This window comes from Heterocephalus glaber, unplaced genomic scaffold, assembly GCF_053883595.1.
Source record: "Heterocephalus glaber isolate CG9 unplaced genomic scaffold, H.glaber_assembly_v1.0 deba00001452, whole genome shotgun sequence".
NCBI classification, from domain to species: domain Eukaryota; kingdom Metazoa; phylum Chordata; class Mammalia; order Rodentia; family Bathyergidae; genus Heterocephalus; species Heterocephalus glaber.
This window is the reverse complement of record NW_028258302.1, coordinates 3882079-3897234: the sequence shown is the minus strand read 5'-3', so window position 1 is coordinate 3897234 and position 15156 is coordinate 3882079. Positions and strand designations below refer to the sequence as shown.

The 15156-nt window shown below is 39.2% G+C and overlaps 1 protein-coding gene and 1 pseudogene across 1 annotated transcript; both read left to right on the top strand.

Annotated features, from left to right (window-relative positions):
* Positions 1 to 2517: 2517 nt before the first annotated feature.
* Positions 2518 to 4909, top strand: LOC147827184 (transmembrane protein 65 pseudogene; annotated as a pseudogene).
* Positions 4910 to 9162: 4253 nt separating this feature from the next.
* Tmco2 (transmembrane and coiled-coil domains 2) lies at positions 9163 to 13193 on the top strand. Its single transcript, XM_004851047.3, has 2 exons — positions 9163 to 9967; positions 12796 to 13193. Exons 1-2 carry the CDS (start codon positions 9725 to 9727, stop codon positions 13111 to 13113), a joined length of 561 nt encoding a protein of 186 aa, XP_004851104.2. The 5' UTR covers positions 9163 to 9724; the 3' UTR covers positions 13114 to 13193.
* The last annotated feature ends 1963 nt before the right edge of the window (positions 13194 to 15156 follow it).

Below are 15156 nucleotides of genomic sequence, written 5' to 3'. Positions count from 1 at the left end.
CAGGAAAGTATGGCCTACTCTATTCTGACCTGCTTGGTTCAGAGTTCCAGGTGGACTAGTGACTCCATTTGGAGGTCTGAGCCCCTCTGAGGAAGTTAACTAGGATAGGAAGGAGATTTTAAAACCTAGGAATGGATCAGAGTGTAGCTCGGTGGCAAAGCACTTTCCTAGCATATGCAAAATGCTAGGTTCAATTCTCAGCTCAAAAAGAAAAAGGAAAACTACCATAACATACATTTGGCAGATTTAGCCTGGAAAAGTGAGGACCAGGGACCCAAGAAAGTTATCTGAATAGTTGTCTAGAAGCGAAATAATTAACTAAGCACATACCATTGCTAGCTTCTAATGAGGATGTTGAAACGGATTTAATTGTCCTGTATCCTGCAGATTCCAATGCAGTAGAAAAGGCTGACATTGAACAAAATGGTACAGATAAGTAAAAGCTCTGCCAAAAAAAAAAAAAAAAAACACTCCTTAGGGCTGGAGATTTAGTTTAGTGGTTTCGCTGCCTGCTGTGCAAGCACAAGGACCCGAGCTTGATCCCCTGTACCAAAAAAAAACCAAACTACTCCTTAGATGGAGACCCATAAAGAACATAGCAAAAGCTTCCTCTTGAATCAAAAGAAGTTAGCCAAGTAAAGAAGGGATAATCCTATTATGTGCAAAGGCTTTGTGGAGCACCATGTTCGTGTTTGAATGACTGACAAGACTACTATTTGAATTGAGAGAATAAATGGAGGAGAAGGAGAAAAGGTTGAATAGATAAATGGGGACCAGGAATTTTAGTGCCCTGTAGCCATGTTCTAGGTTAAGATATTGTTTAAAAGGCAATGAACAATCTATTGAAGGGTTGAGAGTAGGAGTTCCTTAAATTAGTAAATGCTAACAGGTTGTGATTTTGACTGCTGAGTGGAAGTGACTTGAGTGGTGGGTGGATGGATGATGGATGGGTGGGTGACACCTTTAGTGGTGTGCTGAAATGCCTCCATGTACAGTAGTAAGGAAGTAAGTTAACCATTGAAAGTGTTCAGATGTCCAAGAGAGGAGTCAAAAACTGGACTAGATTCTTTTTCGAGGACTTTTGAGATTTATAGTATGTTATACTTAGTCAGAAATGTCACTAATAACAGGTGTCTTTATATATGTGGAGTGATTGTTTTACACAAATTATCAAATTCTCATTACAACTCTACAAGATAGGAATTACTGGGGCCAAGGATGTAGTTCAGTGGTACCGCACCTGCCTGGCAAGTGCAAGGTCCTGAGTTCAGTCCCCAGTACTGAAGAAAAAAAAAAGATAGGAATTACTTTGAAAAAGAAGATAGTGAACCTTTGGTTAAATAACTTACCTCAGTTAACAAGGTTAATGAATGGTAGTGCCAAAGTTTGAACCACAGATCCATCATATTCCCAAGGCCTGCTTTATTTATTTTCCAATACTAGGGATTGAACCGAGGTTCTTATGCATGCCAAGCAAGTGCTCTACCACTGAGCTACATGCCCAGCCCTTTGTTAAATTTTGAGATAGGGTCTCAGGTTGCTCAGGATGACTTCAAACTTGTGATCCTTCTACTTTAGCCTCCCAAGTAGCTGATAGCACAAACATATGGCACCATGTCCAGCCCAAGGCCTATCTTTTTTTGGTTTTGTTTTGTTTTGGTGCTGAGGGTTGAACCCAGGGCCTTGTGCTAACTAAGCAGGCACTCTGCCACTAAACTACATTGACAACTCCCAAGGCCTATTTTAACATACACGGTAATGCTTCTGTCTAAACAAATACACAAATATAGCCACTTGGTGAATGAACAGTTTTGTCTATACGCATTCATTTAAAAATATTAATGCCTCATGCCTCCCTGGCAAGCACAAGGTCCTGAGTTTGATTCCCTGTACCAGAAAATAATAATAATATCTTCTATGTGCCAAGCTTTGTGGATACATTAGTCAATAAAATAGATAATGGTTGGACTCTTCCTTGAGTTTACAATAGAGAAGCCATGTTAAATCCAAAATTGCACACAAATATAATTATGTTGAGTGCTTTGGGAAAGTAAACATGTAAGGTGCCACATAACCCTTCCTCCCCTTACCTAATCTAGTGTAGGGAGTCTTGGGAAATGATTCATTTGTCACAGCCCTGTCTCTTAAGTTTCTGGCTGCCATTCCTTAAGATTTCTGACTTGTCTTTTACTTGTTCTAGTCAAACCCTAAGTCTTTATCAGACTAACTTTTATTGCTTGCTAGATTCTGGCTATGGTCAGTCACCAGTGGGCTGTGGGTTAAACATGAATGGCAGTAGGACGCAGACCCTCGCCGAGCCCGCCTGGCTGCTGCTCTTCGCGGAGCCGCCCGCCGCCGCCGCCCCTGCGAGATTGGCGCCCGGCCTCCCCGGGAAAGTTTGTCCGGCGGCGGCAGGGGCCTCGGCCCTTCGCGCAGAGCGGGCGCCGCGGCGTGCACGGTGCCCGGCGCCGCGGCTGCCCGTACGGAGGACTCGGGGCGCTCGGGCTGAGCCGCCGCCCGCCCGCGCGCGCCATGTCCCGGCTGCTGCCGCTGCTGAGGCGCCAGCCCGCGCGCAGCCTGAGGCTCGGCCGCCGCCGCCCTCGCGCCCCGCCCTCCGCCCTGCGGCGGCCTCCGGCGGCCCCCGGCGGCTCCCGGCGGCTGGGCACGCACCCCAAGAAGGAGCCGGTGGAGGCGCTGAACACGGCGCAGGGCGCGCGCGACTTCATCTACAGCCTGCACTCCACCGAGCGCAGCTGCCTGCTCAGGGAGCCGCACCGCTTCGAGTCCATCGCCATCGCCGAAGAAAAATTGGAAGCTCAACCACCTACCCGAGGACAGCTGAGATATGTATTCTTCCACAATGCAATACCTTTCGTAGGGTTTGGCTTTTTGGATAATGCAATTATGATTGTTGCAGGAACCCAGATTGAGTTGTCTATTGGAATTATTTTGGGAATTTCAACGATGGGAGCTGCTGCCTTGGGAAATCTTGTGTCAAATTTAGCTGGAGTTGGACTTGCAGGCTATGTTGAAGCTTTGGCTTCCAGGTTAGGCTTATCAATTCCTGATCTTACACCAAAGCAAGTTGACAGGTGGCAGACACGTGTTAGTACGCATTTGGGCAAAGCTGTTGGAGTGACTATTGGCTGCATTCTAGGAATGTTCCCTTTGATATTCTTTGGAGGAGGTGAAGAAGATGAAAAACTGGAAGAGAAAAATTAGTCCTCTTAGGATACCTATAAAAAGATGTAAACTAATGTACCTCCGTTATTAAACATGCTGTCACAACATTTAAGAATTAAGACAGAAACCTTGTATAGATATGGGATCAAATAATTCAGCATGTGTTATGGAAAACACTAACTTATTGTGGCTTGGTCTTCTTAGGACATCTTTTTTTAAAAAACTATTTAGTATTGTTTGTGTAAACTGTTGAAATGCTTTTTCATCGATGGCAGTCCACATTTTATCTTTTCCTTCTCTTTCTTTATATAGCAAAATACTATTTAAATTTCGGTCATTGATGTACTGTACTGACTTGGGGTTTGCTTGTTGTTACTTAACATGTGTACATGTATGAAACCATTTGTGTTGTTATTCCCTGATAGTTACAATTCAAACTTAAGATTTTCCCAAATTTCTTTTTTTTTTTTTTTTTTGGTACCGGGGATTGAACTTGGATCCTTGTGCTTGTGCAGCAGGAGGCGAAACCACTGAGCTAAATCCCCGGCCCTTTCCCAAATTTCTTAAGGTTAATATCAGTTAGAGATTTTTTTACTCTCTTTTCGGCAGCATCAATTTTGTACTGTTTCACAGTAAACATTTACAATCATGTAATTTCAGTAATTTTCTTATCTCTCATCTGTTCAAAACAAATTCAAATGTTAAGTATATATTACTCATTTTGATTTTCTGACCATACTGTCGTAAGAGCCAGAGATTAACCAGAAAGAGCAATTACATAGTCTCCTTCTTACATACAACCATATATATATGCTAACAAGTGTACTTATTTCCAGTTGATTTTTCATCTTTAATTTCCCCCAAATGAATAATGACATGGTGGATTTTGACTTCTGAAAGATAGAAAATGGTTATTTAATAGCCTTTTAAAATAAAGATTATAGAATTAGGGGGATCTAAGGAATTGGACATAACACTTGCAATGTAAGAGTCTAAACTCTTTTTTTTAGAGAGGTAGAATTGGAAACTGTCAAGGAGGCTTATGGTATAGGTAGTAAAGTTGAAGTGTTTGGAAGGTAAATGAGATACAAATTATCTTCCATCTGAATAGAATGAATCTGAATACTCCACACTTATCTAATGTTTAGTGATTTCATTTCTGGATAATTTCTTTTGAAGTGAAAATTAAATATCTTGTATTTTGCTTTTCTGCTATAAAATTTAGTCAAAAGTTACATAAGGAGAAATATTTTCTCCCATTTTTGGCCTTTTTCTTTTGTGCAAGTGCTTAAGGCATATGCTTGGTTAAAGTTGCTCATTTCCAGTCTGTATATGTAATCATATATGACTCATAGATTTTAAATCTTTTAAGTTTTTTAGCATTTTATCTATACACATGCTAAAAAATTACTTCTGTTTTTAACAGAGTAGACATATCATGGAAAAGAGAAATTAAAAGTTACTATTTTGGTTATTGAAATTGTGTTGCTAAGTAGATGCATGAGAAGACAAACTTGTAGGGTTACTATCTTTACAGGAGTATTACTTTGAAGTTTCATTTACACATAGTTACTTTGAGCTCTTCAGAGGAGATTTTCTTTCATGAGAACATATGTCATAAATTCTCTGCATTTCAGAATGATTTAATGATATCCATTAGTCATGACTTTTGAGGGAAAAGGAAAATACTCTATAAAATAAAAATATAAAATTCTTATTATACACATATTATAATAGTGTATAGTGACATTCTCATTTGATTAAGATTACCTAACTTAAGGTCTTAAAACTGTGTTTTATATCTTCCCTATATCACATACAAACATCAAAATATGTATCTTATACTTCAGATTATCAGTCTATCAAATTATCAATTATTGATCCTATTAGGATTAGAGTGCTTAATTTTTTTGGTAAATGTATAAATGCTTTTGTTCTCAACTTTCTGTTTAAAAAAATTTTTTTTTTAAATTTTGGTGCCTAATTTAAGTCCCATATCCAGAAACTTGGCCTATAAGTTTAGAAAGAACTTTTGTTTTCTATTTTTATTCTTAAAAATAATCCAGTTCTACTATTAATGGAATTTATATTATTTACAGAATAGTTATCAGAATCTGTCACTTTAATTGAAAATCTGCAGAATTATTTAAGTTGCCGAAATATGGACTATAGAACCTTCATACTGAAAGATAATTTATTTTACAGTCACAATAAAAAATTTGAATCATAGAGAATTAATTTTCAAAAGAAGCCCTTCTGTCATTAACTTGGAGGTGGACATTTTTCAGGATCTTGTCCTGCTCTAATATGGTGCTCTGCACAAGCGATTTCTGAAGAATGGTTCTTTTTCGGCGAATGATCTGTAGCCATTGTTTCATGTTACTTACACAAAGAATCTTATTTCAGACTGAAACTGGAACTTCTTGTTTCTCATATTTGCTATTCCTACCACTTTAGTACTGTTTGAAATTCGTGTTGTCCATGTATTACCGTTTATTGACTTGATGCATGTAAACTGGGTGCATTTTGTTGCTGCTGTATGTTAAATGGTGACCAATGTTTTTACAAAAGAATTGAACAAAAAATATCTTTTAAGAAATTTGGAATATGGGTTTGATTTTAACATTCAATTTTTAAACTAATCTGAGGGCCTTTCTTATTCTGTTCCCAAAGGAAGTTAGGTTTAATAAAGACAGACTTGTTACAAGGTGGTAGCAGTGTCATTGAGACAGTGCATGGAACTGTTAACTGCTTTCCTGAAGTCCACACTTGGCATAGAGACTTGAGGGAAGAATGATCTCACCAAAAACAGCAAACATGGCTGTAGGGAGACTGGGTATTTACAGCAGAGCTGTCCAGGCCACTCACATAATATGTCTCATTTACTTTTTCCCGTTTCTCTAAAAGGTAAACTCTGAAGGAAAGGAAAGATTCTTTTTAATGCAAAAGATTGCATAAATTTTGAAGTTAACGTACCTAATTTTACAATTATATTTTCTTGCCATCTTCAAACAGTATATTAGATGTGACTGAGCCTTTTCCTTGAGGCCAGGTGTCTTCATGGACTGGTGCGAGCTGTGATGCAGAACCTTGGGAATCTGGTTTTTACAATTTTTCATTTTCTTCCTTTTTTGCTGTTCTTGTTTATGGGAACATTTTATTTCTTCCATCTCCTTCTTTCTCAGTTGTATGGACTTAGTAGATAACCAGTCTCAGCATGAATTATTTGGGAGATACTAGGAAGTAAGCTATGGAGCCTAAGTGAGATGAGTGTAGCAGTAGTGATGGTGTTTGTTCAGGTGTGTAAACACTTTGCTATATACTGTAGTATTTCACACCCATTGCCACATTTAATAACACTGTTGGTGCTGTTATCATCTCTGTTTCATAGTGGTAAACTGAGGCGTGGAGAGGTGATTTTGCCCATGTTGTCACTAATAAGTGATCTGGAATCCAGCTTTGTCCATGTGTATGGCCTGTGTTCATCACTACTATGCAGCAGGGACATCAGTTGCAAGGACCTTGTAAGGTCTGTTCTCTTTAGTTTGCTTTATTCCTTCAGATTCCCTTAGATGAATTATTTTCTCATCTATGGGCCAGGGGAATTGTGCTTACAGCCTCAAGTTTCATTAGCAAATTATGTGATTTGGAATGTGTATCATGTGCTAGGCACTAATATCCCATCTTCATGGGGGAAGAAAACACAGAAAAACAAGTCTGTACTTAATTTTTTTGTTTTAATGTTGGATAGTAAGTTCAGAGATGATAAATGAAACAGGTAAGGTGGGTAAGAAGTAGGAGTGGTCATAGATGGGGCTGTTCAGTAGATCTGAAGAAGCAAGAGCATGAACAGTGCAGATACCAAAGATGAGAAGCGTCACTGCCTTCTAAGGAACTGATATTTAGAAAATCTTAGACCCATGGACTGTCTCACTTTGGGATGCCTTGTGTATGTTTTCTTATTTTATGTTGCTAATGTTGTCTGGTGAAGCCTAAAGACTACTGTTTCAATGTCAAGATTAACACTCTGTGTCTGTGTACTGATAGCAGTAGAAGGAAGTAGTCCAGAAGCCTGGAAAGGTGATCTTGGAATCTGGTGGATTCATCAGAAAATAATGTAGGGTATGTTGTGTCCTCACAGTGAAATCTTACTAACATTGCTTGTTTTTACCAAAACAATAAATGCTATTGGTATATGAAAAAAACCCAAAACATGAATGGCAGTCACTCCTAAAACAGTCATTTTGCTCTGACATAACACTCCATTTCCAATAGCATTCTAGGCCCCGTTTTCTGATGTGGCTCTGATTGCTCAAGCAATTTACCATAACACCTCTATTTCCTGTCAGAACAAAACATTCTTTCTTCACTAGGCTTCTCTATTTCTATTCTTTCTCTAAGTTAGCTAGAATGAACAAATTAAAACATATGGTGCCTATGTCTCCATCTTGTTAGACAATATATTTTTTTAAATTGTCACAGCTGACCATTATTTTCCTTCCTGATTGTGCACTTACTCCTCATGTGAACTCTTGAATTCTTGATGTCTTTGCAATTTGATCTCACAGTTCATATACTTGTTTGTGAACTTTTTTTCTTAATGACAGTTTTTTGGAAACAGGCCATATATTTTCAGTCTTAACACCTCCTTGCAGAGTAGATGAGTACTATCAGTGAATAATTGATAATATGTCCTATAGGTTACAGTGTAGCATCCTATTGTTTACAAAATGCTTTGGAAAAATATACCTTTTGTTCCTAATGCAAATCTTGTAAAGGAAGTAGAATGCTCATCTGCAAATAAAATGAGGCTCAAATATGTGAAAAGTCTTCCTAAAAATCCCAATTTCTAATTAATAGTGACATGAAAGGAAGGGAACACTACTAATGATCTGGTCCTAACCACTATCCACATTTACCTACTATTTAATTTTAATTTTTTCCATTCATTAATTTGATTGGTCCATTTTAGGTATACAATATGATGACATTCATTGTTGGGAATTTGCACGTTTACATAATCTCTCTTGGTTCTTATTGTTTTCCCCATTCCCCTGCCCTCCCGTCAATCTCTCCCTATTTACAAAGACTTTGCTTCCATTTTTTCCTTTTCTCATATTTATTCCTTTCCCTTCTTTCCTTTTCTCTACTCCTCCTACTTCCCCTTCCCCTTTGGACCTTTTCTTCCTATTTCATATTATCTGTTATACATTTTGATCCTTATTTACGCTTTCAGTTTCTCACACCAGAGAAACTATTCAGTATTTACACTTGTGTGTCCTGTTTATTTCACTTAAGAGTATGGCCTCAATGGGCATCCATTTAGCTATAAATGTCTCTAGTTTCTCATTCTTTATGGCTGAGTAGTACTCCATTTTATAAAAAAAAAAAAAACACACATTTTCTTTATCCAGTCTCCAGTTGATGGACAGTTGGGCTGTTTCCAAGTTTTAGCTATTACAAACTGTGCCACTATGAACATGGGTGCACATATATCGCTGTGGTATGATTCTTAAAAGCTTCTGCACAGCAAGAGAAACCACCAACAGAGCTAAGAGACAACTCACAATGTGGGAAAAATTTTTACCAGCTGTTCCTCAGACAAAGGTCTACTATCTAGAATATATAATGAACTAAAAAAATCAGACTCCCCAAATTCAAAGACCCAATTCAAAAATGGGCATCTGAAATGAACAGACATTTCTCAGACAAAGAAGTAAAAGCAGCAAATAAACATATGAAAAAATATTCAACATCACTGGTCATTCAAGAGATGCAGATGTAAACAACGCTGAGATTCCACCTCACCCCAGAAAGAATGGCTATCAAGAAATCAACCAATAACAAATGCTGATGAGGTTGTGGGGAAAAAGGAACCCTTCACTGTTGGTGGGAGTGTAGACTGGTACAACCACTGTGGAAATCAGTAAAGAGATACCTCAAAGAACTAGGGCTAGATGTCCCATTTGACCCAGCTATTTACCTACTATTTAAGAAAGTGCTTTTTAAATCCTGTCTCCTCAGATTTCTTCTCGGCCTCGATGCATCTCAGCTTTTTCATGTCATGTAAAAATACCTACTTTCCATTTTTATGGAATTATTGGGAAAGTTCTGTAATTGCACTGTCCAAGAGGGTAACCATTAGCCACATGTGACTAATTAAAACTAAAATGTGAAATTTAGTCCTTCTGCAACACTATTCTCATTTCAAATGGCTTCTGGGCACCACACTGGATGAGGCAGAGAAGGAACATTCCCATCATTGCTGAAAGTTCTATTGGGCAGTGCTGTGCTGGAGGCAAAAGAGCCAAAAATCAGTGACAGTAATATGAATGAAGTGAAAAGACAGACCAGTGGCTGGTTTGAGTGAGAAGGTTAACTGGATAAGTGAGAAGCGAGCCAACCTTTGGAAAAGTGACATCACAAAGCACAGCTCACAATGGCTCCAGAACACTTGGACTGCAAGACTGCTCCTCCTAACTCAGGTCTAAAGCCCTGAAACCTCAGCACATGTAGTTCCTGGAACTGCTATTGTCTTAAAATGTCATCATCTTCACCTTCATATTCTACCTGGAACAGCCTCTTAGATTCTCTCTCTCTCAACATGATATGGAATTGGATACAAACAACTTTTCTGGGAGAGACAACTATGCCTCAGCAAACAAATTTGGGGCTGATAGATAATCTTGCTTCAGTTGTCCAAGTCATCCTACGGGTTACCTTTTTTATTTTGTTGGGAATAGGATTAATTGCCTTATGGAAACGAAGCATTCAGTCACTTCAGGTTGTAATTTTTTGCTATAGATAAATATAAATAGTTATAAATTGAATTTTTGTGGTACTGGGGATTGAACTCAGGAGTGGTCTACCTCTGAACTGCATCCAACCCACCCCCTTTTTTGAGACAGGGTGGCCTCTTGAGTGCTGGGATACAGGCATATGCCACTGCACCCAGGATAATTGAATTTTGATTAGTTCTCTACGATGTTGCTGCCACCCAGTTTTAAGACTATGTAGATAGGCAAGGATGAACCCTTGTCTCTTAACTTGGTTGAAACTAAGTTATCCTTGAAAACCTCTACCAATTAGGATTTGAGCATAAAAATGCTCTTTTTTGACAATGATCTTTGGCTTGTCTGCTATCATAAAGTAGATTTCTAAACCCCACTACCTGAGAAGGCATTCTTATCCCCAAACTTACCTGATTATGTATTCATCTTTGAGTGCCTAGCATGGTATAGAATAGACACGGTGTTTAACTGGGATATTGGGTATGGCCTTTCTGCTCTTACTATGCCATTGTGCTTTATTTGTATTCATTAAGTCATCACAATGTTTTCATTGTTTGTTTGGGGGTTTTTTTTGATACCAGGAATTGAACTTGGGTCCTTGAGCTTGCAAGGCAGGCAGAACCACTGAGCTAAATCCCTGGCCCTGTTTTCATTGTTTTAATAAGACCTTCATAAATACACAGAGAATCTTCTCTTGGGAATATGACTTTAACTAGCTGGGATTGCAGGGATTTGGCTCAGTGGTTCTGCCACCTTCCTCACAAGTGCAAGGTCCCGAGTTTAATCCCCGGTACCAAAAAAACAAAAAACAAACTAGCTGGGATTGTAATAAATATTTAGTATTTTACGTAACTTCTGTGTAATCATCAATAATAATAGCTTATTTATAATATGCTCAAAGTGTTTAGGGAAATCCCATTAATGGATGACATGGACAGAGGTTATTTTCATGTGACAAATGAGGAAACGGATATATTGAGGTCCAATGAAAATTTAAGGAAACAGGATGAAAAGAGCTTTCTTGAGTGGTTAACTTGATAAATGAAAGTTATACTGAAATAACCTTGATAATGAAAGAAATTATTACTGGATTATTTTCTAGCATTTGCTTATTTTCATATATTATTATTGTTTAGGAATCATATTCACATGCATTTTCTATTTTAAATTCTCCAAACCCAGCATAGTAGGCAAGGATGGGATCATCATCCATTTTTCATATGAAGTAACTTTGTTATCAACTGCCCAAATTCATATAGTTTGTCAGAGCTGGTAAAACTGGGATTTAAACTCTCTCTCTCTCTCTGCCTCCCTCCCTCCCTCCCTCCTTCCCTCTGTCTTTTTTGAGACAAAGTCTACTATGTACCCCAGGCTGGCTTCAGACTTTTTCTTTTGAAACAAGACATTTATTGGCACATTTTAGATAAACATAGTGATAACATTAATCATAGGGAATGTGTACCTGTACATGATATATCTTGCTTCTTTTTTTCCCATTCCCCTCCCCTCCCTTTGATCCCTCTTCCCCTCCTTATTTACAAAAGCTCTGTTTCCATTTTTTCCTTCTATTCTTTTTTTTCTTGTTCCTTATTTCCTTCCCCTCCCCCACTTTGTTCCCCTTCTCATCTGTCCATTTTATTCTCATATCCCAACTTGAGATCCTCCTGCTTCAGCCTCCTAAGTGCTGGGATTATAGGCAGATACTACCACACCTGGCTCTCAAACACAATTTTTAGGGCTCTAAATTTAGTTCCCCCAAATCCATTTAGTATAATCAACTGACTACTCAACAGGAGTGTGTGTATATATAAATTTTAATTAACTAATAAGAGGATATAAGGTAAGAAAGCAAACTTTCTGAGTTTACTCAATCGAAAAGATAGGCTTTCAGCTCTTCACACACCCCAGGCAATAAAGGAGGTAGTGTAAGAGTGGTTTGGAGTGTGGGCTCTAGAGTCAGATTGCTTAGACCTAAATCTGTTGAACTTTGCTCTGTGCCCTGAGAACAATCACTAAGCCCAGTTTCCTGTAACACGGGGTTGCTAGCAGGACTGCTCTTACAAGTTGTTGTAAGTATTAAAGGGGATGGAACATGTACAAAACTTAGCATATGCACATCCAATAAACAGTGCTAGTTATTATGATAAGGAAAAGGATGGTTTGTTTTATTCGTATCCCAGCAAGAATCTGTCCTAGTATATTAAAACTTTTTTTACATGACCAGAAAATTTAATTTTTCAGATCATTATACTAGATTCCACTCCTGCCTCTATCATTTCCAACATATGACCTTAGATAATGACAGGGTCCAAACTGGAAGGTATCTAAATGGTTATCTTGTTCTGTGTTTTTCTGCAGAAATAAGTCATGCATGGATGGGCGAGGTAGCTTCTAGCATAGAGCCCAGGATGTGACAGACTTTAACCAAGTGATGTTTATTATTATAACCTTTATTAATTAAATGCAAATAAAATATATGACCTGCTTATTGCTCCAGTTTATGCTAATAATCAAAAGACTAAATAGCTGGGCATGGTGGTACTGTCTGTAATCCCAGCACTAAGGAGACAGGCAAGCAGATCACCATGAGTTCAAGGCCAGCCTGAGCTACACAGTGAGACCCTGTATGGCTCAAATAAAACAAAAACAAAAACCCCAAAAGATTAAATAGGTATGCAAATGTTTTGTTAAAGGGAGGGCTTGGCAAAGGTATGAATTTTGTTACTACTGTATTAGATCTTTGGCTGTGTTTCACATCTATGGTAAATTGGCATTTCACATGAACGAACAAGTAACACTCAACTTTTGTGTTTTGTTTTAGAAAATATTGTTGTTTATAGTCACACTCTACCAACTTTACAAGAAGGGCTCAGATTTTTTTCAGGCTTTGCTAGCCAATCCAGAAGAGGCTGAACGCCAGTTTCAAGACAGTAGTGACGTCTTCCTGTCCTTGGGTCTGCAGGAGAAAATTCTGAAAAAACTTCAGATGGTGGAAAACAAAATGAAAGACCTGGAGGGGATGATCATTTCCCAAAAGCCTGACATGAAGAGGGATTGCTCCTCTGAGCACTATTGCAGCTGCTCCGATTGCCAGAGTCCCTTGCCCACATCAGGATTTACTTCCACACTTGAAATGTGATGGACTCCAATCTTTTCCAGAGAACCACTGTTTCCCTCATGTGTGTGGTGGTGAATTAACAGAGAACTATATTGAAATTACCCTTTGAGGGCTGGCTGTCTATTCAGTGGGTCCCAGATTGTACATGGTGCCCAGCAGTAGATACTGTGTCTGGGGGTTGAAGGTGTGGCGCAGTGGTAGAGCACTTGCCTAGCATGCATGAAGCCTTGAATTCAATCCCCGGTACTATCCTCCCTGCCCCCGCAATCAAAAAATTCCCTGGGGTTATGGTGCTTGCTCAGCGGGCTGAAGACCGTAAGTAGCCATATAGGAAAAGATAGATTGGAATGGAAGAGGGTGGGAAAAGAAGAGAGGGAGATTAGGACTACTGTCTAAAGGTCCATGCTGAAGAAGTCGGACAGGGTATAACAAAATGGAAGTGCTGTTTGAGGGCCATACTCTAGACCCGTGATGGTGAGCCTTTAGGGTTCAGTGATAACAAACAGCCCACTGTGGCATGGGTGCCATAGGTTCACCACCACTGCTGTAGACTTTCTTGCAGAACTAGACTGGCCTGTGCTGGTCCTTGGCATAAGAAAAATGTGCATCCCAGGGGCCTCCAGCATTAGTTACTCAGCATTGAGCAAGGATGATGATAGACATAAAGGAGACTATTTAATTTTATCCAACATTTCCTGATACCTACTCTATGATAAGCACTGTGATAATCCCTAGGGATTTGACCTGAGTGATTCAGAAGCACTGTTTTAGATCATATCATCTTGCCAGGGAGGGAAAAGGAGGGACATTCCATTCGATGAATGCATACTCTGTGGAGAGAGGGAAAGTGAGAGGAGAGGGCCCTGCAGGGGAGGTGGCATAAACAGATCTCTTAGCAGGTCTCAAGATTACCCAAGCCTTGCGGTATGTCTATTTTTGCTATGATAAATATGATCATGTGAAACACCTATTGGGCATCTGAACAAAATATTTCATGCCATGAATAGTGGCCCAAGCCTGTAATCCCAGCATTCGGGAGGCTGAGGCCATGAGTTTGAGGCCATCCTGAATTACGTAGTAAGTTCAAGGCCAGCCTGAGCTACATAGCAAGACCTCATCTCAAAAAAGTTTTTTTCATTTAGTGTGCAAATAAAGAAACAGTGATTGTTGCCATGTTGGAGAAAAACTGGCTATGCTGATCAACAAAAGACAATAAAATAGAGCAGTCTCCTGGTGGCCTCATCCAAAGGGATTTCCAAGGGTAATTTTTACCATTGGTAATTCCTGCCTATGCACTGGTGTTAAAATGCAATCCCTGTTAAGATGAAATTCCTTTCACAGTGTGCAAGTACAAAAACAGATTGAATACAGGGTAGACCCAGGAAAGGCTTTGCAGAGAAAATGACATTGAACTCTCTCATAAAACATTACATAGACAATGAAAGAGAAGATATTCTTCCTAGGGATCTTCATGGGGGGGGAGGGGGGGGAGAGGGAGAGAGGGAGAGAGAGAGAGAGAGACTTGCTTAGGGAACAAGGAAAATTTCAGGGTGGTCATACACTGGCTATTTCCAGAGCTACAATTAAGGATTTTTGCTTCATGGCAAGGCACATTAACATTGTCTTCAAATCAGTTTCAATTCATGGTATGGTGAACTCATGGGAGCTGACAATGTGTATTATCCAACAATTTAAGTAGAATTTGGTTATCATGCTTCAAACAGTGCCATACCAATCTTCGGAAGTCTGTCTCAGCTAGGTATTGTGGCATACACCTGTAATTCCAGCACTCTAGAAGGCTCAGGCAAGAGGATTGCAAGTTTGAGGCCAGCCTGGGCAACTTAGCAACTTAGCTAGATCCTCTCTCAAAATAGAAAATTTTTAAAAGGGGGTGTAGCTCGGTGTAAAGTCCCTAGATTCAATCTCCGTACCACACACATGCACAAGGACACCCACAGAGTCATTGTGCTGTCTAAATTTCATTGCAGTCATCCTGTCTTGTTTATTTTCCTGGGGAATACATGGGAGGAAAGAGTTTAGAAGGGCCTTGAAGAGTCACATGCA

Coding starts and splice junctions, on each gene's coding strand:
- Tmco2 (XM_004851047.3), top strand. CDS start 9,725: ATGTCATCATCTTCACCTTCATATTCTACCTGGAACAGCCTCTTAGAT. Junction 9,968..12,795: donor GAAGCATTCAGTCACTTCAG/GTTGTAATTTTT, acceptor GTTTTGTTTTAG/AAAATATTGTTGTTTATAGT.